Source organism: Channa argus, chromosome 19 (assembly GCF_033026475.1).
Source record: "Channa argus isolate prfri chromosome 19, Channa argus male v1.0, whole genome shotgun sequence".
Lineage (NCBI taxonomy): Eukaryota > Metazoa > Chordata > Actinopteri > Anabantiformes > Channidae > Channa > Channa argus.
Genome location: NC_090215.1, coordinates 9,563,049 through 9,587,499, shown reverse-complemented (window position 1 = coordinate 9,587,499; position 24,451 = coordinate 9,563,049). Strand labels below are relative to the sequence as shown.

The 24,451-nt window shown below is 38.5% G+C and overlaps 1 protein-coding gene across 3 annotated transcripts in view; it reads right to left on the bottom strand.

Annotated features, from left to right (window-relative positions):
- cntnap2a (contactin associated protein 2a) overlaps nt 1-24,451 on the bottom strand; it is a 292,011-nt gene that overhangs the window by 41,668 nt on the left and 225,892 nt on the right. For all 3 annotated transcript variants that reach the window (XM_067485956.1, XM_067485954.1, XM_067485955.1), the window contains exons 16-17: nt 12,496-12,652; nt 9,847-9,974 (exon numbers count right to left, since the gene is read on the bottom strand). In XM_067485956.1, the coding sequence (XP_067342057.1) occupies nt 9,847-9,974; nt 12,496-12,652 (285 nt within the window). The remainder of the gene's footprint in view (nt 1-9,846; nt 9,975-12,495; nt 12,653-24,451) is intronic.

The window sequence follows — 24,451 nt, the reverse complement described above, 5'->3', positions numbered from 1 at the left end:
CGGTGCAGGGATTTGGATACATTTTCTAATGACTTTTGAATCAAGTGAAACCTAATGAAGACAAAGTAGCAGCACGCTAAACAGCTGCTGATGAATTATTAGACTGTGGCTGATGAAGTGACTTCACTGCTGTCTCCTCTCCCCTTGCCATGTCGCTGTCTTGCGCCTATCACTCAAGGAAGATGGAAGGTAGAGGGCAAAGGAGGAGGAAGAGAAGCAGAGGAGAGAGAAACGTAGAGAGGAAAGCTGAGTAGAGACGCCAGGAGATGCATGAGACAGAGAGATAGCATGTGGAAGAAGTGATGGAAAAGAGGGAGGAAAGTTGTGCAGAGGGCAAAGGACAGGATGAGGGCAGGAGGAAGAAGAGAAGAGTGAAAACTAATGTGGTATCAGCTGTGTGATCTCTTTGATGCCTCAGAGGATTGGCTTCTGTACCATAGCCCTGGAAAACAGGAGCAGTGGAGCAGAGGGGAGAAATGTGTAAAGGGTGTGTACAAGAAACAGTAGGGCTGCCATTAATGACTAATGTAGCTATCCATAAAAGTTAAATAGAAATAAATAAATAAAAGTTATTACATTTTGTCTGAGCTTAAATTGGCATCGTTTGTTTTACCAACAGTCCAAAAACCAAACGTATTATCAGTTGTAATGACAGAAAACTAAATTGAGATGCTAGTTTCAGAAAATGTGTCACTTTCTTTTTTATGTGAAATTTATCATTTAAAAAAACTATTTAAAAAAATAGTCTTTCATTGGAACAACTAATCATTTAATTGACATTTCAGCAGAAATGTACTTCCTTTCAAGTGTTTGAGCCCATGCGTGTACATGTGGCCACAGGTAGCATAGAGTTTGTGTGACCGTGTTCATGTAGGCAAGTGGCACCTCGTCTCCTGTTTTAGTGCGATAAGCAAAGACCAATGACAGGACTGAGCTCCTCCCATCTCCTCCTCGCTGTAAATCCTGTCACCATGGACTAGGCCAGTGAGAGGCCAAGTACACAAATTCACACACAGATAAATTAGAGTTCTAGTTTACCTGTTGTGCTTCTTGGGAGATATGTGTCAATATGTCCAATACCTGAGTGAATCCACATGGACTCTGTTTTCTGAGGAGAACTGCGAACTTCACAGCTCATCTGAGTTTTGTTTTGATAAGAGACCTGAAGCTGAGTTCATTAAAAAAAAAGAAAAAAAAAAAGAAAAATCAGTATCCTACAAAATGTATGGTGTTTTTGTTTTATTAAACATGTTGCCTTTTGTCCATCAAGTGCAAATTTACGTGATAAATAGTCTGCACATTTATAGCTCGGCAGACACCCTGGGACAACTTAGGGTTCATTGTCTTACTCAAGGACACTTTGAATCATGGTCAGGAGGTGGTGGGAATTAAACCTCTGACCCTATACTTGGTGAACTGCTCTCCTCCTGAGATACAGCCATCCAACCAGTGGACTACATAATCTATTAGTGTTAGTCCCAAAGTAAATGGTAAATGGTCTGCAGTTATTTAGCGCTTTTCTACCTATTGGCACTCAAAGCAATTTACACTGCTTCTTTTTCACCCATTCGCACTCACAATCAGACACACATTCATACACCGGTGGGGGAGCTTCTGCTTTTCTTTAGTAATAGTACTAATATTAGCAGTCTTTTTGTATGTATTATATAAAACGTTTCAGTCATATTGTATGTAACAACATGCTATGAAGAAGACCCTAAAGCTTCAAGCAAGAGTAAAAGGAAAGGTGACAAGGACATACAAGCAAGGGGGACAATAACATAGAAATACAGTCATGTATCAGACGCAGGGAAAAAGAACGAGGAAAAGAGCAAAGTGGGAGGTTAGAGGCAAAGGGCTCAGAAAGGATTCATAGTGTGAGAAGCTGAGGAAAAGAAACAAATGAGGGGGTTGATAGAAACTGGAAGCTGGAGAGAAAACAGTGTTAGAGGAATAAACACGGAAGCCAATTCATAAACCTCTGATTGCCCTTGTGCCAGATTCACAGATGCAACTGGTTGGCTAGGCTCTATGGCATATTTATCCATCCCATATTGAAATGTTTATCAAACAAATGTTTGGCAAAAATGTACTGTGCCTTTCCTGACTAGACAAGACATGACAAATGTTAGACTGTTAACACTAACATACAATACCTTAATGTTTAAAGGCACTGCAAAGACATTTGTGCTACAAATTGATTACTATTTCATGAAAAGCCACCTCACACGTACACAAAAAGAGATACTACAACCTCATTTGTGCAGTCAGGTATGAATCCCTATGTATCATATAGAGAGGCCTTTGAAGAAATATGTGAAGGGCTAGAGATGGGTGCTTCCAAGACAGTTGGTTCTCAAATGGAATCTGAAGTGGTTTTCTTGACAAGCCATTTACTCTGTCTAATTGCATCTCAAGGTGACAGCAATGCATAGATGCTCATCCTGTTGTCATTTCCTCTTGTTGATGCCTGTAGCCTTTTTATAGTTGTTGTTGTTTTTTTTGTTTTTCTTTATTTCGAATTTTTGACCAAAACTTTTATGTTCTTAAGAATCTGGAAGTGCTTGGAAGTAGCCTCTAGTGTCTCTTATCCCAGTAGGAGTGTCCAGATTAAATTATATGCATTAGAAAATTGATACACAAGTCAGAGATATGGCTGTATAGGTTGGAAAACTGCAGAACCAAATTCTGTAAAAAGATGTATAAAATCAATACGGATATTAAAAACAAATCTTTTTATTGCTTTCTGTGCTCTGGCCTCTGGTGTGTGTGTGTGTGTGTGTGTGAGAGAGAGAGAAAGACCATCTTCTTTCAAAGGGCAGCCAATTGCATACCTGCTGTACAGCTAGCAATACAAAAATACTTTCCCATAAAGGAAAAACATGTCAGAGGCCACTTTGTTAAGGGAGCTGAATTCCAGTGGTATTATATCTGAAAGTGTTTTAGATTTTGTAAAAACATTGATTCAGGGATTTTTCAAATAAAACAACAGGAAGCTTGTTCAGAGGTACTATTTTTGTAAAAGGTATGTGAAAATGTTCATGTTCCCGGGCCTTTTGTCCTGCATCTAGCATTTCGAAGTTGGACGACAATGGTTAAAGTCAGAGAAAGGGTGTCATGAAGTATCGGTGTCTCTAAAAAAGCAAATCGATTACATTCAAATGGACTTCTTATTAAAGACACTTTTCAGTATGTTTTGAATTAATATTTATAGACTTTTTCCACACCTTGTGAACAACACTGGTCCATAAGCATATATAACTAGGTTTAAAATAGTACAAAAAATATCTATAAATGCAGCTGTTGACCTCTGGATTAAACCACATGCACATGTGAGAAAAAAAAAGTGAGTGAACTCTAGAGGATGGCATGACATTAAGGTCTGGAAGCCAACTAGATGATTCATCTGTCTATGCTTGACCAGATGGGTTATGTGCCAGCACTAGCAGATGGTAAGGATGACTAACTACACTGTCTCAGGTCATTAGCACAGACATTTGCAGCCACACACGTGCATTCACATTAAACATTCACATTCATGTGCACCGTTGGCACCGGGCAGAATAAACTACACTTAGAAGGCCACAATAATTCCTATCAATAAAATCATCCTGACACATACTGTATATTAAGTGTAGATTCGTGACATTTACAATCTCGGACCATTTATGGAGCACTTATTACTCAGTTTGTTGGAGCAAACACAGCCAATCTCATTTAACTTTTCCACTTGCTACTTATTCTGCTACACTTTTTTCGGGTGCAAAATTGTTGAGAGGCTTTTTCATCAAAACGCTAAGAAAATTCTCATCTACTGTAACAAGAGAGACAGCAGCTGCTATCTTTGAATGTGATGCCTCTAACTTATAAAGTGTCCCCCAGGACGTGGCTCAAATATCATCAGATACCACAGTTATAATCAAAACATAACACTTGAACCTATATAGTTCTGCAGTGTGAAGAGCTGTGTCCCATCAGGCACATATTTCTTGCTTGTTAATTTTTAAATTTTCATTGAGCCCAGTATTTCTTCCCACCTGTGTGTAACTGAGCTAATGGGTATGTGGTGTTAGAGTCTAGGTACTGTAATTTCACGGTGAATGTATTGTTTTAATTCTCAGGGAATCAGTGTGTCTGTGGCTAAATCAGTTTTGTTTTTTTATTAAGTTTTTTGTTAAATGTTTTTTGGCATTAAAACTTCAGAGCTCAAAGCTGTGTAGATGGACAACAACAGAAAAAAAGTATCAACTTATGCAAAGAGATGGATGTATGACATCTTTTTCATAGAGAGAATGCTGTGTTAAAACATTGCATACACATGAGGGGAACGAGCTTTGAGTCGAAAACATCCAGCAAGTGGCACACATGTCCAAGTATTACATCATGTAGGTTAAAATCCTGTTTATTTTCTTCCTTCGAGTGTATTTGAACAGGCAGAGGTTCAGTATTATTTAGTTTTTTAACAGAATCATCAGCTTCTGTAGAGACTAAACTTATGATGTATCTATATACAGCGTACCTGAGACTGCTTGATCACCTGTCTACTGAATCATTAACAAGTAGCCACTCATCTTGTCATAACATGCATATTTTATATTAAGGCTCACATTTTGTATTTCTAACTTATTATTACTGTTACAGTCCACCACCATAGTTTAAACATTGTCATGGGATGAGCTCAGAAATAGCAACAGTAATGTAAAAAAGTAGACGAAAATGAGGTGAATACATAAATGGACTGTATGTGGGCACATTAAGGGCACAAATTGGAATAAACATATTAATCTCTTCTCATTTAACATACTTGACCATTGTAGGCTTTCATTTGTGGTCAGCATACCTTATAGCAGGTGCATTACATCATATTAATACAACATATGCTGACTAGCTTCATTTGCTGTCATTTATTTTCATTCCCTTCAATTAAAGTGTCCAAACCCTTTTAACATCAATAAATGGGACTAATTCCTCTCTGTGTGCCTGTGACTGTAGCGGCTGTCTTTAAACTCGCCATGGAAATGGGCTTCATTAATGCTGAAGCACGCACATACATACACAGAAAGTTACACTTGTACATTCTCTCGTAGCCATCCTAGAAAGAAGCAGGCATGGACACACACACACACACACAGAAGTGTGCACATGTGTATACACAAACCCACACATACTTTCTTACTAAAACTTTCCATGGCTGCCTAAGACATTAGTCATTTGCCTATGAAAACCCATTATATGGCAGCCAATCATCATTTCTCTTGCTGAGACAGAGCTCCATTCAAAGTATTAGAAGCATCAATCATACATAGAATACCTATTCACGTGTAAAGTTTTTAATATACATTTAATATGCTTTAATGGGCTAATGTATAATGTAGGCTCCACATTCCAGTGTTTGGCCACCACTTTGACAAGCATGCCTCAAAGTCATTGTCGTTTTAAAGTTAGTTTGTTAATATGGTCATTCAGTTTAAAAGAGGGTAACTCTCCTTGTCCCTTACGTTCACTCAGTCGCACACAGTGGATAATAGAGTAAGGCAAAGAGAATATGGCTCCTTCCAAGTGACAGGAGGATCCATTCTTAGTAATTGTGTCTGCCATACTGCTACATGATAGACCAGCACACACAAGCAGATGTGATGTCATGGGTCATTAAATGATGGTTTGTTTGTATGTACGTAGGCAGCTCTGTGATGAAAGGGCCATTAGTGAGAATGGAACCAGCATGTTGATGAGGGGACCCTAATGAGCGTCACACCAGTGAGGAGAAAGGGCAGGTTCTCCGTCATGTTCTGCAGCAGCGACAGAACCAGGCCACTTCCTGTCTGCTGAATGAACGGACAGAAAGACAGATAAAAAATAAGAATGGAAAATTCAGTGCATGCAAGATAAAAGCATAAACCATATCTCGGGTATTCTTGGCTAAATCCTATTGTAGTTTTGTTTGAAACGTGCTGAAGGCACATACAGTATCTGCCCTCACAGTTCACTGAGATTGCATAGTTCCACTCTATTATTCCCTATTGTATAAAAAAATGAGCAGTCAAAAGATAATATATGAAGCGTTAGCATTGTAACGATCATGCCGCTTTGCACTAAAGATTAAATCCATGTTTGCTTTTCCGCTCCACAGGATATTACTTTCCACAAAACCTCACTGGTACTTTGTTACATCACACAGCAGATACCGACATTACTTCCTCTGTATGCTGTTTTAATCTATTCTGAGAGGCAGAGGAAATCTCCAAAGACAAAACCATTTAATTGAGGAATTCATACTGTTAAGTTATAAATCTCTCAATGGATCATACTTTTGGAGGTAAAAATCAGATGGAGGTAGAATTCTCTGTACTACAAAAAAATTGCACTGCAGCTTTTTACTGCAGTTCTAGTCTGTTTCATTTTTAGGCCACAGACAGGATGGTTAAGAGGAAAGACTCATAGTTGACCTGAGGCATATTGAGCAAACAAAGTAGCTGCTTGGCTCCTGGTGGCCTTCAGCATGCCTCCAAACTGATTGTCCTTAAAAAAAACACTAAAAAGGCTTTTATTTCACATGCTGGCCATGCAGCGTTGCGTCATTCGACAAGAGTGAATTGATGCCAGTAGCAAACACCCAACAGAAGCTCGTACGGTACAGTAAGCTGGCTGGGATGTTCTGCAGAAGCAAATGTTTAAAATATCTGCTGCTCTAGATTGCTAAGGTGAGAGCTGAAGTAAGACAGTGGCATATGCTGACAGGTCAACGTCAGCACACGTTACCTTCCAGCTGACTTTCGAACACTCTGACACCTCAGGTGTACAAGCTTACATGCACGCACGCACACACACAAACACAAACAGTGGCTGTTTGTGATTTGATGTACTCCGCTTGCAGCCTTACTTTTTAATCCAGCCCTGCAGTTGCTGAATATTGTAAACAGAATTACTTCTTATTGTTGTGTGGTTTTACATAATCAGGATAAGGTTTCCATTATCCATTTAACTTTAATGTGTTTGTGTGCCCACTCAGATTCAGAATGAAAAATGTTTCATAAAGCCAAATATAGCAGATGCATCAGGAAAGTGATGCAATTAATCAGTACCGACCTGACAGAAACACAATACACATTATAGGACTGACACACTGTAGGGAGATTCAGGACAAAGTGAAGATAACAGGCTCATGAGTTGTGTGGAAAGAGAGGTGGTCAATATGACAGAGCGGCAGAATCTGTGTTTGTCTTCCAGTTGACCCAGAGTCCCACAGAGAGCAGTGTGCCAACACTGATTAGAAGAGTAAAAAGGAAGAGAAACGGCAAGGATTTAACTGCCTCACAGTGTGCGTGTTTCTGCAATATCTGATATCTGATGTTTACCAGGGAAACAGCCACAACTACAGGGACTACATGGAAGAGGAAAATAAATGACTGGATGAGTGTTTAGTTGGAAAGTCTCCACACATGCATACATGAGCCCAAATACATGTGGCTACATATACTGTACAAAAAAAACCTGCACATAAAGTTGAGATAAATGTAACAACTGTCTCTATGAATGTAAGAACGACGTGTTATTTTCACACTTAAATAAAACCCAAGAATAACAATGTGCCTGATCGCCCTCCTGATATTGTTTCTAATTCTAACAGTCAAAAGATATTGTTTTTTTTACATTCATTTAAAAAAAATTTGGCTAACAGGTGAATGTTCAGTACAATTTTACTTACAAAGTAGTCAGCAGTAGGGGGTCATTGTAGTCTCGTGGGGGTTTTATCTTGAGCAGATAATTTACATACAGCACATGCTCTGCTTTACTTGGCGGTTGGTCGACATATTCGGCAACAGCAGGCACAGCAACAATGTTGGCAATTTGTTTTTAAAAGTTGTTATGTTACATAATGCATCAAAGACATGTCATACAGTAAATTATTTGGAAACAGACTGCAGCAATAAGCTTTTCCCCTGCTTGGTTTAAAATACCTTCAGGTTGGGAAGTAAACGCTGTTTCGGTTTCCACTGGAATCAAAATGCTCCTAAATGGCTCTTGTCTGAGTGTAGCTGAACTGCACCAGAGCATTTGTACAAGAAGTTGACCTTTTCTCAATTTTCCCTTGTATCCATATGTGTCAATGACTTGTTAGAGCTCCAGTAATTGGTACAGCAATAATTACAAACAGAGAAAACCACCTTATCATTAACAATTGTGTGGCATAAGAAAGTTTTAACTTGTTGAAAATAAGTTATATGATACATTTGTTATGCTTTCCTACCATTGCAGCTTCATTGAATTGCACAGCATGCACCTGCCACTTAAAATGTTTAATTCACATAGTTAACCAGCTATTATTCTAATATGCCAAACGCTTTGCTCCATTGTCATGGAGACAACCAACATTTACTTGGCTTTTATGAGTAGTTTTTACTCAGTACAGAACTTACATTAAAAAAGGTTGAGTGATACAGAGTGGAGCACGATTATGCAGAGGCAGGGGTCACATACGTTCTTTTAGGGCACGTGGGATAGATTTGTTTCCAAAAGAACATGACTCTTTTGGAACCCAGTGCCTCTTTTATGCACAGAAAGTCATGATTACATTTTTTTAACACTGTTCCTGACTGGCATGCCTATGCATGATACAAACATTAATTTGAGAAAACCATATTGTTACACCTTATAATACTGCCCATTTCACCTGTAAATTCTTTTTGTTACCATTGCAATTTGGCTTAGGCAACTTCTCTGCACAGGTGGTAGCCCTCCTGAATGTAACAAATTATATTTATGACTTTACTTTGACAAAAGGTATAGAATAATGTGATTTTATTCATTTTAGATCTTTACATTTTCAGCGTTGCATCCAATACCTCATCTTCTTTAGCAATGTATTGGCATTTCTGAAAGAACACTAACATGGTTAATCGGGCATCATAGAGAAAATATCGTTTTAATAGGCAACGCAATCTTGATCTTTTAATATATTGTATGTCTTAGTGACCTTTGTTGTAAGCATCAACTCATTCTCTTATTCCCACATGGTATTAATTCAATACAAAGCCATTTTTAAGATCTTGCAGATAACACAAGCATGATTTAGCAACATAACTGACCTTTTCATTTCTGTGGTTCGGAGCAAACCAAGACATTCTCACGCACAACTATGCTGCCTGTTCCACATTCAAGGGCTCAATTAGGATTCCAATGATATTTCTGTAAATTAGCTATACGAGTGTTTACAAATTTATATCAATGCTGGTTCCTAAAAATACTTTTATTGCTATTTGCATATTATGAAAAACTTTTGTGTAGTGTGTTTGTACAGTTACAAAGCTGTATTATTAACAGCTTTAACATTAACAGTACAACATTTATGTCCCTATTTGCATAAAGGCTGTAACTAATTATTATATTTATCTTTTAAAATGCAGATCATTTTCTCAATTAAATGATTAGGCACTATCACTTTTTCCTGCTAATCACTATTTCCTAAGCTCTTTATGAGGTCTTCAATTGGTCTCGTTGTCTAAAGCCGTTCATATTCAGAAAACACTTTAAAGTCAATCATATTAAGTTAAGCAGGATGCGCCAAATATTTAACATTTTTGCTATTTCCGTTCTGACTATGATGAATAACCCACAGTTGTATTGTGTTGCATTGTGAATTGAATTAACAGAAACTAAAAAAAAATAAAAAATCACACATATGTAAATAAATCATTCATAATTTTCACACATCTGTTCACTTTTTGGGTAAATTGTCATTTTTGATTTGCGTTTGCCAAGTAACCCATCATTTAAACAGCAGCTGCTAATAGTTGCACAAACAAGTCAATAGTACAGTACTGTAAGCATTAATAACACAACACTTACTATCACCCTGACAACGGAGTGGTCCAACAGTCAGCTTGGCCAAAGACCCTGGTCTGTTGGTGTCACCCACAGCAACCTGGCTAACAGGCAGGTGTTCCTTATACACCAGGAAACCCGAATCTTCTCTCCTGTAGGATGGATTAAAAGTGACATGTAGACAAGAGGAGAACACAAGTTAATCTGCTCTCTCTCTCTTCTCTCTTTATATATATATATATATATATATATATATATATAATTTTTTTTTTTTTTTTTGCATAGTTGTAATTATATGGCCTCACATTTCTAAAATGCACTAACCGTGCTTTCACACTGTAGAACCATTTTTTGTTTTTAGGGGTCCTCTGACTGACTGAATGGAATATGGGAAGGCTTAAGTATGGAGGGGAGGTGACCAACACATAACAGAGCTTTACAAGTCCTCTGTGGGTCTGAGTAAGCAGGTGTGCATTCATATGTGTTTGTGTGTGTTTCTATGTGCCGTGGAAAAAAAAACCTGTTATATGCTTAATACTTCAAAATCTCACTCAGGCAAAGACTTTAATGCCTACAATATTGATGGTGACAACAAGGCTGAGTTAGGCTTACAGCATTTGTATCAGTTTTAGAGATAAAGATGACATGAAGGCAAATGAAATCTGTCCTTGTTGTAAACATGCAGTAATTAGATGAAAAATCTAAAATAAAAACATACATTCATTCACACAAAGGCACAGGCAGTGATGCAACTGCTTTAATGAGAGTATCCATTAGCCAGCTAAAAGAGTTTTGAAACACAAACTGTTAGTTATGGAGGAAAACATCCGTTTTAAATAAATGCATCATTGATGGTGATATTTATCATTCAGTCTTTGAAGTTGGACACCTCATCAGACTGTGCAGCTCCAGCAGATTCCCAGCTGACATATTAATGCATTAGCAAACATTAGCACTGGCAGTATTGACAGTTTAAGTTTCAGCACAGCATAATTGTCCCCACCAATTTTCAAGCAGTATGACATATTTCAGTTTTACTGTAGGTTCAGTTGGCATATCTTTCTGGCAATATATTTTGTTCTTTGTAAAAACTGTTCAGGATCAAATATGTTTTTCTCTGTGAATGTCAATGAAAATTAAAATCTCTTCAAGAACATGTACTTACTGTATAAAACCTAATAAGCACTTAATAAACGCAGTGACCTTTAGAGTTTCATTTTAAACTCTGTTTTAGAAACAGTTGCATGTCTTAAGTACATAATATTATTGAAAGATAAAGTTCAGCTTGTTCCCTAGCCAACAGAAAAAAATCTGTAGGTGTAGTTTACAATGATGAATGGAAATGGTTTTTATACAATTGGATAATAATTTCAGACAGATATAAACAACTTTCTTTTGTAGCTGGTGACAGTCAACAATGTTTTTCAGCAATGAAACTGACTCCAGCTATGTAATTAATGTTTTATATACCTTTTATTACAACATAAAACCTTTTGAGTACTTAAGTTAGAAATAGATAAGATAAGATAGATTCTACTTTCCCCATAGGTAAATATGTCACAGGCTCCAAATTGCAACACCAAAGAACAACAACAAAGAAAAAATAATGAGAAATTAACTTGTACAGATTCACACTGAAAAAATATACTCAACCTTTACATACTGTAGAGAAATCATAATAATGAAGCCTAAAAAGTGTTTAATGGACAATCTCACTTAAAGCTACATGTGTCTAAGATGTCTTGTGGCTTCTCAAAAGGAGCATTTTGTTTTAGTATGTTACACACAGGGCTTTTCCCTGTAGAGGAGAATATCCCCGTACTGCTGCCAATGCTGTGCTGTGAATGTGGGTTGTGGAAGGCTTTCAGAGGAGTTCTCCACAATAAGTTAAGTTATAATGTAGCTCTAATGTGCTTAGCTAGATTTGCTAAAAGAAAATAATATTCGATATTAGCTGAAACTGCTGTTCTGATCTGAGAACATTCTTGAATGTGGCTTGGTTCTAAATGTAATCAGCATCCCACTAGCAACAAGTTAGACAGGGATGTTGAACCTATTCTGTACACTTTCCTCTGTTTTAGAGCCTGGGGTTTAGAAAGGCTTAGAAAATCCCACTCCCCTAACTGTTTGACAAGCTGCTATGGCTTATAACTGTTGCTAGAATTAAAAAACAAACAAACAAACAAACAAAAAACAAAACAAAACAAAACTATATATATATATATATATATATATATATATATATATATATATATATATATATAGTTTGAACAGAATTATTTGAGGAGAAGTGCGACAATATGTTTTTAGTTAAAACACTGAGGTCCAATTTTTTTTAAACTTTATTTGTGCCACAGAAGCTCTCATAAACCAGAAGTTTAATTACTGATGGAGCAAAAATATTAAAACACAAAGTAAGATGGATACAGCTGGATGCTCAAAGGAGCACTGAGCCAAATGCATGGCACTTATGTATACAAACAGATGTGCCGACTCAGCTTTGTGAATGCTCCTGCTATGCTCCATTGTATTGGGTGGACTTGGCAGGATTGAAAGTTTTTAACTTCTGCAGACTTTAATTGCTGATTGCAAAGCTGAACTTGTTAGAAAAATCAATCAATTAGTTACAAATTATTTGTGCCTGGGAGCCTTTTATGCAATAGTCTGACTTACCATTGCGAGTGGTCTGCATCGCAGTTGCAGTCATACTTGGGATCAGTGCAGTTCCTGTCAATGCCACAGGCACATTTCTGGATGCCAGGCCCTGAGCCCCCCCAGTAGAAGTGCTTCTCGTTGCCCCGACCCACCCACCATGTGTAGGGGGTCCCATCTGGAGACCAAACACAGAAAAACAAAAAGATATAAGTGACTTTCAAGAAGAATCATGTCCCCAAGCATTTCTGGTGGAGTAATAATGTTCACTGTTCCCCTCACAGAAAAGTAAAGCAGAGACAAAAACATTAACTTTTAAAAAGGCAATAAAGTTGTGTTTCTAAACTGCCCCAACTCCTCTCTGTTACAAGTGATTAATTGTTGAATCCTTAACTCCTTGAGCATTTTTTCCCATTATTTTGATTTATATTGACAACTGGCAGCTGTATTTTGAATGTAATTGATTTGCTTAACATGTTTAACACTCTCAATGGTTAATACCTTTGAAACTGGCAGGCACACTTAGTCACATATTACACCTTAATCAAGTGATGCATTTACATTTATTTTGGCTACTGTTATGTGTGAATATAATGTCAGGGTGAACATAGGTACTTCTGAGCTCATCTGCTGACAAACAAACCCCTCTGTGTGTGAATACACTACATGCCTGTTTGTGTATGTGTGTTTTAATGAGTGGATAAAAGGTCAGGTATCATTGCTTTTTAATAAGAAATGTAATATTGTTTTCTTTGCCTTGGATAACATATTGCGGCATGGGACAGCAACTAGCTGTAAATATTTTGGTGGCTGGCAATATATCACAATAACAGCAAGAGAAAATGAAACAATATTACATTTCCCTCTTTATTCCAGGAAAAGAAACCGTATTGTCAATATCGCTTTGTCAAATTCCATCAGTGACAATAAAATCTCCTGAGCCATTTTTTACAGGAGTGTATTGAAGGAGACTTTTGATGCAGCGCAACTGCACTGAGAGATATGATGCAGTATACTGTTATTATACTTTTGATTTTCTGAATGAACTTTGAGGTGAAACTCCATGAAAAAAAGCTCCAGATGCACCTCTGTGTGTTTATACAGTATATATATATTCATTCTGTCTCCTTCTCTGTGTGTGTTTGTGTATGTACGCGTGTGTGTGTGTGTGTGTGTTGTGTGTGTGTGTTTGTGTTTGTGTTTGGCCTTGGTGACCTGTGGGTTTATTGTCCTCATAAAGAGAATTAGCCCCATCTCTCCTCAGGCCACTGTTCAGACAAACCGCTGTCAATAGGATTAACACTGTCTCCTCAAGAGACTACACAATCCTCTCCCTATGTGTGTGTGTCTCTATTTCTATACAAGTGAAAACCAAGTTTGAGCTTAAGACCTTCACACTTAATTCAGTGAAGTCCCCAACAGTAGTCAACCTAACTAAGCCCTACTCAAACTTCATTCATCTTGGCCCCAACCCAATTAGTCAGTGTCGTGTCTGCGTCCTTGAAGCTCATCTGCCTCTAACATAAACCTTTTCTCTGAGAATGGCAAGTGTGTGTTGCATCTAGCTCTAAAATAAAACATTGCATCTCGGCAAAATGAAAATGTTCCTTCAAACTGTACGTACTGTGGCAAACAGAAGATGCTATAAAACATAAGCAATGCAGCATCCAGTATGTGTCTGCTGCAGGTCTAATCTCTATAGACGGAAAACATGCATAAACACATACATGTATAAATAAGGAAATAATGGATAGTCTTGAAAAGTTGAACATGTCTTGTATTAGAGTCAAAGGGACAGACATTCAACAAAAAGATGCCGTGTGCAGTAGTGAGTGAACACAGCAGAAGCCCAAAGTCTCACTCTCTCATTTTCTGCTTGGCCTCTCACTAACCCTGCCATGTCATAACACACCTGATTCCCGATGTCACTTGTGTAAGTTTTTCCGACAGGTGAGGAGGAACTAGAATCAAACTATGGGGATATGGGGGGGAGGAAAAAAAATCCATTTTCATAACCCTTTTTTCTGGCTGAGTAATCAAAGATGACAGAGGGGAGAGGACAGAAGGGGAAAACAGAGGAGAAGTGTTGTAGGAGTTACAGCAGGGCATCAGGTGGAATGGGAGCTATGTATTGTGCCAGTTTAAGTCTCCTGTGTAATTTGGTTTAACGTCTGCCAAAACAAACAACTGAGGAGTGGAGAGAGTGAGGATGAGGGTGGAGGAGAAGATGAGAGAACGACACCATGGATGGATGGAGATGTGAGGGAGGAGAGACAGATTCACATTGGCAAAGAGGCCATTTGGAGAAGGAAGTGCCAAAATGAGGCTCAGGAGCATGGCTAGATGCATAGGTCCATGTTTGTGTGCAATGTGAGTGTGTTAATGTGTTTACACAAGTCTTAGGCTTATAAGAAATACATAGTAATTAGTAGTGGTTCCACTAAAATACAAATGATGTGAGTATCAACGTAATATTACACGAAAAAGGAAAGAAGAGACAGAAAGTGCATTTCTATATTAGTAACTATCTAAATAAAGATAGAATAAATCATAATTAGAATATACAACTCAAACCTAAATACACAAATGGTCCAAGCAAGTCTTGAATAGCTTTATGCAACGTCTTTATCTCTGGCCACCAAATTGAACAATTCCTCCCCAAATAAACATACATAGATCAACCAAGTCTTCAGACAATAACAGTCAATGGCACAGACCAAAAAGCTAAACTAGGTTGTGAAATAACATAAAAAAAAGTTGTGTTATGTAGACACAACACATTTTTTGTGTGTCGTTGTTAAATTTATCGACGGCAGCAAAAATATAGAAAATCTCCAGCTTGATCCAATACAGCCATGCAGCCTTTTCTTTGGTGGAAGAGAGGAGAGAATCTTGGTATTTCATATATAGAATATTCGTCTAAAAAACTTGTTTTATTTATTGCAAATGCTTGTACCTGACACAACAGAACACAAACACACAAGCCACACTTATTATAGTTCACGTCAAGGGATCACACCCTTGCCTGTCAGTGCGTGAACTGAAAAGTCGGTGGATCCAAAATGACACTTGACATGCTCAGCTGCTCACATCCCCAGTCTGGGAGTTGATGGCTTTTAAGAAAGGTGATCATTTGGAGCTGAAATGCCAGAACGCCATTCATCATGCTTACATTTGGCTTTCTCATAAACGTCTGTCAGACATCACCTTTTAGTTGGACCTTCTCTAGAGTCACTACGCCCAAAGTGTCTGTCAGAGGGCAAACGTGCAGTAAGGGCAAAAATGCTCGGTGCATGAATGCACAGATGGCGGTAAAAACAATCCATCTCTTCTCTACAGTGATCTCTAAGGAATGTCGAAGTGAATCAATACTTCTCTCACCTCTAACAAGAGCAGCTAATGTATTATTTAGAGAAAGGGGGCAAAGATAAATCTTAAGCATGCTAGCAACCTTGTCTTTCCTGATAAAAACCCATTAGAAGACACGACAAAAAATGCGCACACCCACGTATACAATGCTGCTTTCACTCTCAAGGGTTCTGGACAAAGACAAAATTATCTCCCTGAACACACACAAATGTGTACGTTTTCTATCTTGGAGAACTTTTACACAAAGACGTGGTTCAATTCAGTTTTGTTAGACGCTTTTAGATTCTGATCTTTGTTGTGATCATTTATGTGCATTGATGTATGATCTGCACAGAGTCTGGTGTCTGCAATCTGCACCCGCTGCTCTTTGTTAGCTTCCTACTGTATCCCTTTAACATCTCTGTTTTTGTAGGGGAGACTGTAGGGAAGCACATTAGCCATGCCTCTCTCCCAAGAGCTACAGATAATGCAAAGTGTTTATGTGTGTGTGGATATGAGAAAAAGAGAAGGAGCATATTTGTGTGCCCCCTTCTTTGTCTCTGTCCTTTTGTTTATCTGCACGACTGCGTGTGTGTCTGTGTATTCTCCTCTCTGCTCCTTTTAATCTGTCTGTGAGACTTTGCCTGGCTCCCCTGTCTCTTTCTATTGTCTCAATCTTTCTCCTCTCCTAGACCACCTATCCATCAATTTACCTCGAGAACCTCTTCTACCTCCCAGCCCTACCACCATGCTCCCCTGTGTCTCTGGCTCCCACATATTTAGTCCTCTTTCTACATCACGCTCTAAACCTTTTCCTTGCTCTCTTATATCTCCTAGTCTCATAGGCCTCTTTCTATTTATCTCTCTTCCTATTATGTCTTTCTACCTTCGTTTTGCACTCTCAGATCTCCTGCTCTACCAGGCTACGTTGTCCTTTTCCCTCCCTCTCTTTCATATCTCCTATGCACACCTTTTCCTTGCATTCTCATATCAGTTGGGGTCATTGGCCTTTCTCATTCTCTCCATGTTCCATATCTGTCAATCTATCCCATGTCGCCACAATTTATTCCTGGCATCTAATCTCTTTATGTTCTCATTAGTCCTGCTATAATCTGCCCTTTAATCCATGCTAATTGCTAACTCCCTTTACTCTGATCCTCATCTGAAGTTGTATTTGAAACACATCCCAACCTCCCTGTCTATCCCTTATGGTCTGAACTGCAAAAGCCTACAATGCATACCAAAACATCAAATGCTTGTGATCTGTAAGTCCTTGTAATACTTTACCGTTTTGTAATAAAGATTTTTTGCATTTCTGCCTTTATTAGATGTAGCAGTAGAAAATAGACAGGAAACGTGAGGTAGAGGGTGGGTTGCGATATAAACGTATGGAGCAATGTTTTGAGAGTAGGGCCACATTATTTATTCACATATTTAGTTGACAACACACATTAACACCTGCAACCCCAAAGTAGCTGGTGACAATGGTGCTACACTATTCTGCTGTTCAACAACTGGTGGTGACAAAGAGCCAAAAATGTAGCAATCCTCTAACAAAGGCAAAGAAGAAGACTATTGTTAAGGCCGTAAGACACAAAGTCGTTATCAAAAAACTAGAGTCGACGAGGACCAACTGCTACATCGGCTTCATCTGGACTAACAAGAGGCTCTAGAACACACTGAAAAGATGAGAGCCGATGAGCTTGTAGCAACTGCATGTTCTGAGCTCAGAGAAAAAGAAAACGAAAGATCTGGGACTGCATATACACAAACTGTAAACAAAGTGTTACCATTTTCACAGCAATCTAGCTAAAAGTAAGAAATAAGAAGTTACAACTTGTACTGGTGTTGTTAATACCGAGGTACATTTTGGTGCATTGTTTCGCTAAGCTGAACAGCCATTTAGACTGGTCTCCCTCACAGATGGGCTGACACTGGCTGATGCCGATTCAAGATGTTGTATCAACCAAAAAATTAACTGATGGGAGTCTTGCTAGTGGGGGACACACCACAATGCCTAGGCTGACAAACACTCCCTAGCAGCCCTACGTGTGCCGAGAGTGTGAGCTTAGTGTGTCACCTGCCTTTAGGATTTAAACATATTTAAACATCAATACAGTACAACAGTGTTTTTTGGTTTTGAATGCACACCTAATTTTGTTCCTCACAGGGCACCTTCAACAGTGTCAGTATATTCAAAGTATGTAAACTGGTATGTATATCCCACTATAAAAAAAGGAATCAAGCCAATTCAGGCACAGTTCTATTAATTCGTTGTACTGTGATATTGTCAATATTGGAGATATGGATAATGGATTTTTCAAACCATCTGTTGTTTTTTGTTGTGTTCTCTGTTGCAAAAAACACAACAAATTATATAAAACCTGCATTTTGATGGTGGAGGGAGGAGGTTAAAAAGAGCAGGAATGACTTTGCTTTTGCCCGCTGCGCACGTAATATCAGGCGTAGACAATCTCTATTGTCTACATCCGAATACGCAGCAGACAGGCCGGGGAAGGATAATGAGTTATTTCAACCGTTTCTACCTGAGAGCACCCATAACGACAGCCACCTCCCTGACAGTTTTGAGGCAGAGCCTCCTTTTCCCTGCTCATTGTTCAGCACAATGTTATGCTCTAGTAACTTCACTCTGCATACCTTTATATCTATCTACAGCTCTTCACAGGTCATCACCGAATGTATCCGGCCATTAAATGAAAAACACCTCAGAAAGGGTAGAGAGGGGGAGGAATGGAAAATTAATATCAGTGGTTGTGCCCCTAATTGGCTTGTCTGCTTGATAAAGGACACAATAACATGACTTTGCTGCAATTACCTCCCCTTTCCTGACTGCACTACGCACTAGAGCTCGCATACCCTCACACAAACATAAGCGGGAACTCAGAACAGGCGCACAAAAACACACACCCCGGGCAGCCATTGCAGCTGACATAAGTGTAGGCTGAAGACCATAAACAACCATAATCATCATTACTGCAGGGTAATCTCAATCAGTGCGTGTGTGTCTGTGTGTTTATGACTATAAGTCAGATTTAGTGCCATGTCCCCTCAGGTCAAGGCCGATGGACAGATGTGTCACGAGGAAAATGGCTTTTGCTAAGACACTCTCATTTTTCACTCTGCTTTTTTACAAACTCCATCTATCTCCCTGCATATCCGTCAGGCTTGTCATATGGGTGGTTATACAGTGAACAACAAGCATAATTACAGAGGAGGATGAACAGGGCATAAACAACTCCACAGTGGCGAGGGCAGCGAGGGAGAGAGCAAGAGGGACAAAAAAGGAAAACAGCGAGAAGCCGTGGGAAAGAAGAAGTGAGTCCAGAAGACAGGCAAAATAAACACAATCGCAAAAGTTTGAAAGTGTGAAGACAAAAACAAAAGAAAGACTCAAAAGATGAGGACATAACAAACAAAAAGGGTGCGGCAAAGCACTTGTGAAGGCAGGAAGGTTTCAAGAGATTCTGGGTGCAATTCAAAAGTGCAGCCCCTTTTTAGTCCTGCAGGGTCTCATTGGTTTATTTGTAAATGACAAGAGGAATGTGGAAGTATTTTGGAAAGACTCACAGCTAAGGTGTTAAGATTCATGCCATAAAGGTCAATTGTCACCATTGTCACGAGTGAGCGACCCTTAAGTTAAGTTAATTATATACTCTTTAATTAAGGAGAACTAATTGAGAAAACATTGTCATGTTGTTGGATTGTAGCTATGTACATTTTTGCTTCTTCAAGCCTAAAGCCTTGTTTTTATATGCACAGAAATATAGGCTGTGGAAAAGGATTGGAATCGTATCTCATCCAAAGGATTTTAGCAGAGATTTGAGTTTATCACACTCTTCCAAAGCAAACATGTTAGGCAGCAATAAACATAGTCCTCTTTAAGCATTAATATCTTCTAAGAGGAATGATAATTTTTGAACACTGTCATCAGGGCACACAACTAGATGTTGAACACTCAGCAGTCGTGCTTGTTGCTCGGTAAACAGAAACTCAAGAGGATTAGGATTAGGTAAAACACAACGATGAAATGGCATTTTATAGCAGTGCCATGCGCAAAAATGCTGGCGTGTGTTTACTGGAGCCACATTGCATTTTTCAGACACGTTGTTGATGAGTTTGCAGTTGGTGCAAATACTCTCTGGAATGAAAATTCTTAGCTGCTTGCCTTTCCACTTTCCAGCTCTTTGGCCTCTCCAGCTGGCTTATCCTCACTTACAGACCTAATTACAAATATCTCAGACAGCACCGAGGTGCATACAGTATACTGTAAGCTACAAACTGACTGAGTTTTGTACGTGCACCCACGCACTCAAACATGCAAGCAGCATGTGCACACCCACGACAAAAGTATAAATTTGTTTCACATTGCTGTGACACATAACAACAGAAACAAGTCTCTCTAGTGTCTATCAATTGTCAAAGAAGCTCTTGCAGGATTTTGGCTTTGAATTACTTATGAAGGGGGGTGTGCATTCTGCTGACACCTGGGCTCTAAGCTCATCATCGCACCACTTTGTTGTCAGCAGCATGATGATTTTCAAGCTTTTATCCTTAAATATGTTGTTTTTTTTCCTTAAATTTCTAACTCGTTTCCTTCTGCTTTTTTCCATTTTATGGTCCAGCTGTGCTGCTACCCACACAACTGGGACTCCATTTCCATTTATTTATTTATATATGTATATTTATTTATTAATTTTTTCTGCACTCTCACATGGTGTGATCAAACAAGACACCCAACTAAGTCACATCCTGGGTAAAATTTATTTAGGTGAACAAAGAAGACGGCAAACAGAAGATGAAAAAAGACAGTAAACACTTCCAGGAGGGCTGATTCCTACCTGAGCTTGTGCCATTCTCCTTTTTTCTTTATTCTTGTAAATACTGATTTAAAGACTTAGTGGGGATATGGAGATTTAACCTTGTGATCCACATCTTCAGTTCTAAATAAAAATCTTTGATGTTAAAATATCAAAATGTTCTGGCCTTCAAAGCCTGAAGTGTACAGTATAGTTGTGATGGTAGCGTGCAAAACATGTTTGGAGGATTTCATCATTCCATCAGCCTTGAGAATTTCTTGCAAACATTTATTCTAGTCTAAAACGCTGAGAGACACAGCTTGGTGGGAAAAAAAAAATGGTTGGGCGGCTTTAGACAGTACAGATATTTCAGAGACACACTGTCTTTCTAAAGAGAACAAAGAAAAACCTCTGACACCCTCCTCATGTCCAGGCCGCTACATTCTTCTCTGCTTCATTCCTACCCTGCTCTTTGTTTGCTGTCGATTCACAGGTGAAGAGGTTGACCTCACAGGGCCAGACACTAAACCACTGGAGTTCTACACAAGCATACAAAGACCAAGCAACCTTTTCTATCTTATTCTACGTCTTTTAAACACTGTCTGCCCTCTCAGTTGCTTTCTCTGTTTCTCTCCTTTTGGTATTCCCTATCTCACTACTTCTCCCTATGTCTCTCTCCCTGTTCCCTCTTCCATTCTTTCCCTCACTGCCCTGCTGTCTCCATCTTAGCTTGAGTAATTGATTTCTGTAAAAGGTTGAGGGCAGTTGCTGGTTTCCTTTCTTTTTTCTAACTTTCTTCAACTGCCTCTTCTTTTCTATCTTTCATTCTCATCTTGTTAGCTGGGTCTACTATTAAAAAAAGCACTTTCTTTATTTTCAGTCAGTTGCTATTTTTTTTGTCACTCTTTTCCTCTTCTATTTGTGTCTCTCTGGGAGGCGTAAAACATTTCTAGAGCCTCTCACTTTCCATTTGTATATCTGGTCCTTTGTCTCCCAGTCCTAACTTGACCTGGATTGGAAAGGGTGAGTTCTGCAACTTGACGGAGCATGTGTTACATTTTTAAAAAACTATCCACATAAATCGAAATATAGTTAGGAATGTACGTACTGTAGGAATGTCAGCAAATAGGTATTAACAGCATGTAAGTAAATAGTAAAGGAGGATGGAAAAAGAGTTAATTTTCAGACAAATGCTATGACTAATAGTGGGCGCAAACACCTTATTATGTGCGTTAGGCACTATGCAGGTTAAGGTTACATTTTATATCTAAAATGCTCTGAAGTTAAAGCATTCAGCAAGATGGATTATGACAATTATTTGTTCATATGCATACATCAGACAAATTCCTATTTACACAGCAATTCATTAACAGACTTCCTTTAGATCTTTGCCAGTAGATTTAGGAAGAACTTGCTGCTAAAGTTTAAATATTAATGAAGAAAAATGAATATTGCTGTAAATATTAATGCTTAAAGAGTTTATATTTTTGTCACCCATGTGCAGACTAAGTTTTCCATAAATATTTATCAGTGCATTAATGGATGTAATAAATGAAATGGGTAATATTCTAGGTCAATATGATTATGTTTAATACATCATTGTGATTAGGTTGTAATGCCACACTATATTCCTTAAAGACATTTTAGGTGTGTAAACTACCTATCAACTATGTACACGACTATCTAGATGACACGGTATAAAATGGCAGTAACAGCCATACTGTTCACCTTACATTTAAAACAAAGTGCAACAATTTTATTACCAAAGAAGCGACGTGTGATGGATTTCTAAAAAAAACCTGCAAGTTATTGTTTGACAGCAATATAAAATGGATGCAAAATGCAAACTTAGAATAAACATTATTTTCCCTTTAAAATACATATATAAATAAGATTTATAAACCAGACACACAGTGCACTAGCTTGTTAATATGTACGGCGAAGCAATTCTTAGACATGTCTATTAAATTAATCAATTAATATTTACATTTAATTGTTTGCACATTCACTGCAAACACACACACACACACACACACGGGGCAGTTTGGGGTTCAGTGTCTCACCCAAGAACACTTCAACAAGAGGAGGGAGGGATCAAACCGCAGACCCTGCGATTAGTGAATGACCTGCTCTAACTCCTGAGCCACAGTTACACCACTGAGACTGTCTATCTCCCCTGCTGTATTACCCACAGCTTTCCCAACTATCTGTCTAATCTACAAATTCATTTTCCAATTTAACAACCCAAATTAATATTACTTTTAACTCTGTTGAGGATCTTGTATTAGAAGCATCTCCATCTGCTATAAATTCCTTTGGAGACCACCTGGCCCTTATTTAAAAGTTTTAAAAGAATCTGAGGAATTCAGTCAGAACTTTTTACTCATTGTGTAGACATTTAAGGTATTAGTAACTTCAAAAAATGATTAAGACCTTGGATCTTCTTAATGAAACCTTTCAAATACTTACTTTTATACCCCGGTTGTCTATGAACTTACTCACTGGACTCATAAATCAATGAACCTGTTGATATCCCACATGATTTTTTTAAATCCATTATATTTAAAACACATTTACACTTAATGATTTTTACTCCTGCCACCTGTACTAATTTATTTTTCACACATTTAAACTACTATTAAACTATTTAATGTGCAGTATAGACTGGGATGCATGCTGTGTCTCGCTATCCCTCTTTTTGTCAAGCACATAAGCATCAAGGCTGTTTGCTTATCAGTCTCCTCCTGCATCTGCTCAGTGCTGGTCCGTCAGCTGGCTGGGACCTCTCTGTCTTTAAAGCATGTTGGTGCCTTTTCCCAAATGTTTTGGATCTGAATCTTTGCCTTTCAGCCTCCTCCTTCTCTTTCTCTCTCCCTCTCCCTTCTGTTCATGTTGTCTCTGTATCTCTCGCCCCCTATGTAATTGTATCGTTCTTCAGAAATGTGCATGCACATATTTGACCCTGCTTGGTGTATTTGAGTTTAGCCTGTGGTCTGTCTTCCTCCGACATCTTCATGGTACAGGGGAGGTCATGCTGCTAAGGTCTGTTGGTGTTGATGCACTAAATGATGATATTCTTATAATATATGCATTATTTTGTCACTCCTGTGCATACAGCAAGTCTATTCTCTTATGTCTGTCCATCCTAGAAAAAGATCCCTCCACTACTGTTCTTCATAGGGTTATTTTTTTCTTTCTAAAGGTTTAGTTTTTTTGGGAAGCATTTAGTGTCCAATTCGAAAGTCGGAGGGAATATGTTCATTTGGATCCGATATTACACAGCTCTTTACGACAAAAATGAGGTTTGACTTGATTATTAGCTTTGTGAGGACATTCTATAATGGGTCAGGTTGAGTATAGATAAAAACATAAACCATATAGCAACAAATTGCCAATTTGTTTTTAAAAGTACAGAATTATATTTTAGCAGTACATTATGTGTTGTTCACCTGTCCATCATTCCCTAATAACCTGTCCATGATGTCCAGGGGAACACATTAGTAATGAGGATGTGGCTGACAGGTGAGGCTGCACCTGGCTTGTGGAAGCTCATTACAGAGTCTTAATGATGTGCTGTGTTCCATAATTAGGTAACTTTTCAGCTCTCTGTCCAAGCTCCCTGTTTTGTTGCTGTGTTGGCTGGGGGCAGCACAAGTGCTTTGGTTTGGTTTGACAACTCGAATGCAGAGTGTCTGAGAGATCTGTGGAGCAATCATTGGACGTGCCAGTAAGGAGGTTCTGCAGGAGTTTCCATGAGGATACTCGCAGGATGATAATGGGATGTGAAAAAGACTGAGCTGGAAGCTTGGAGT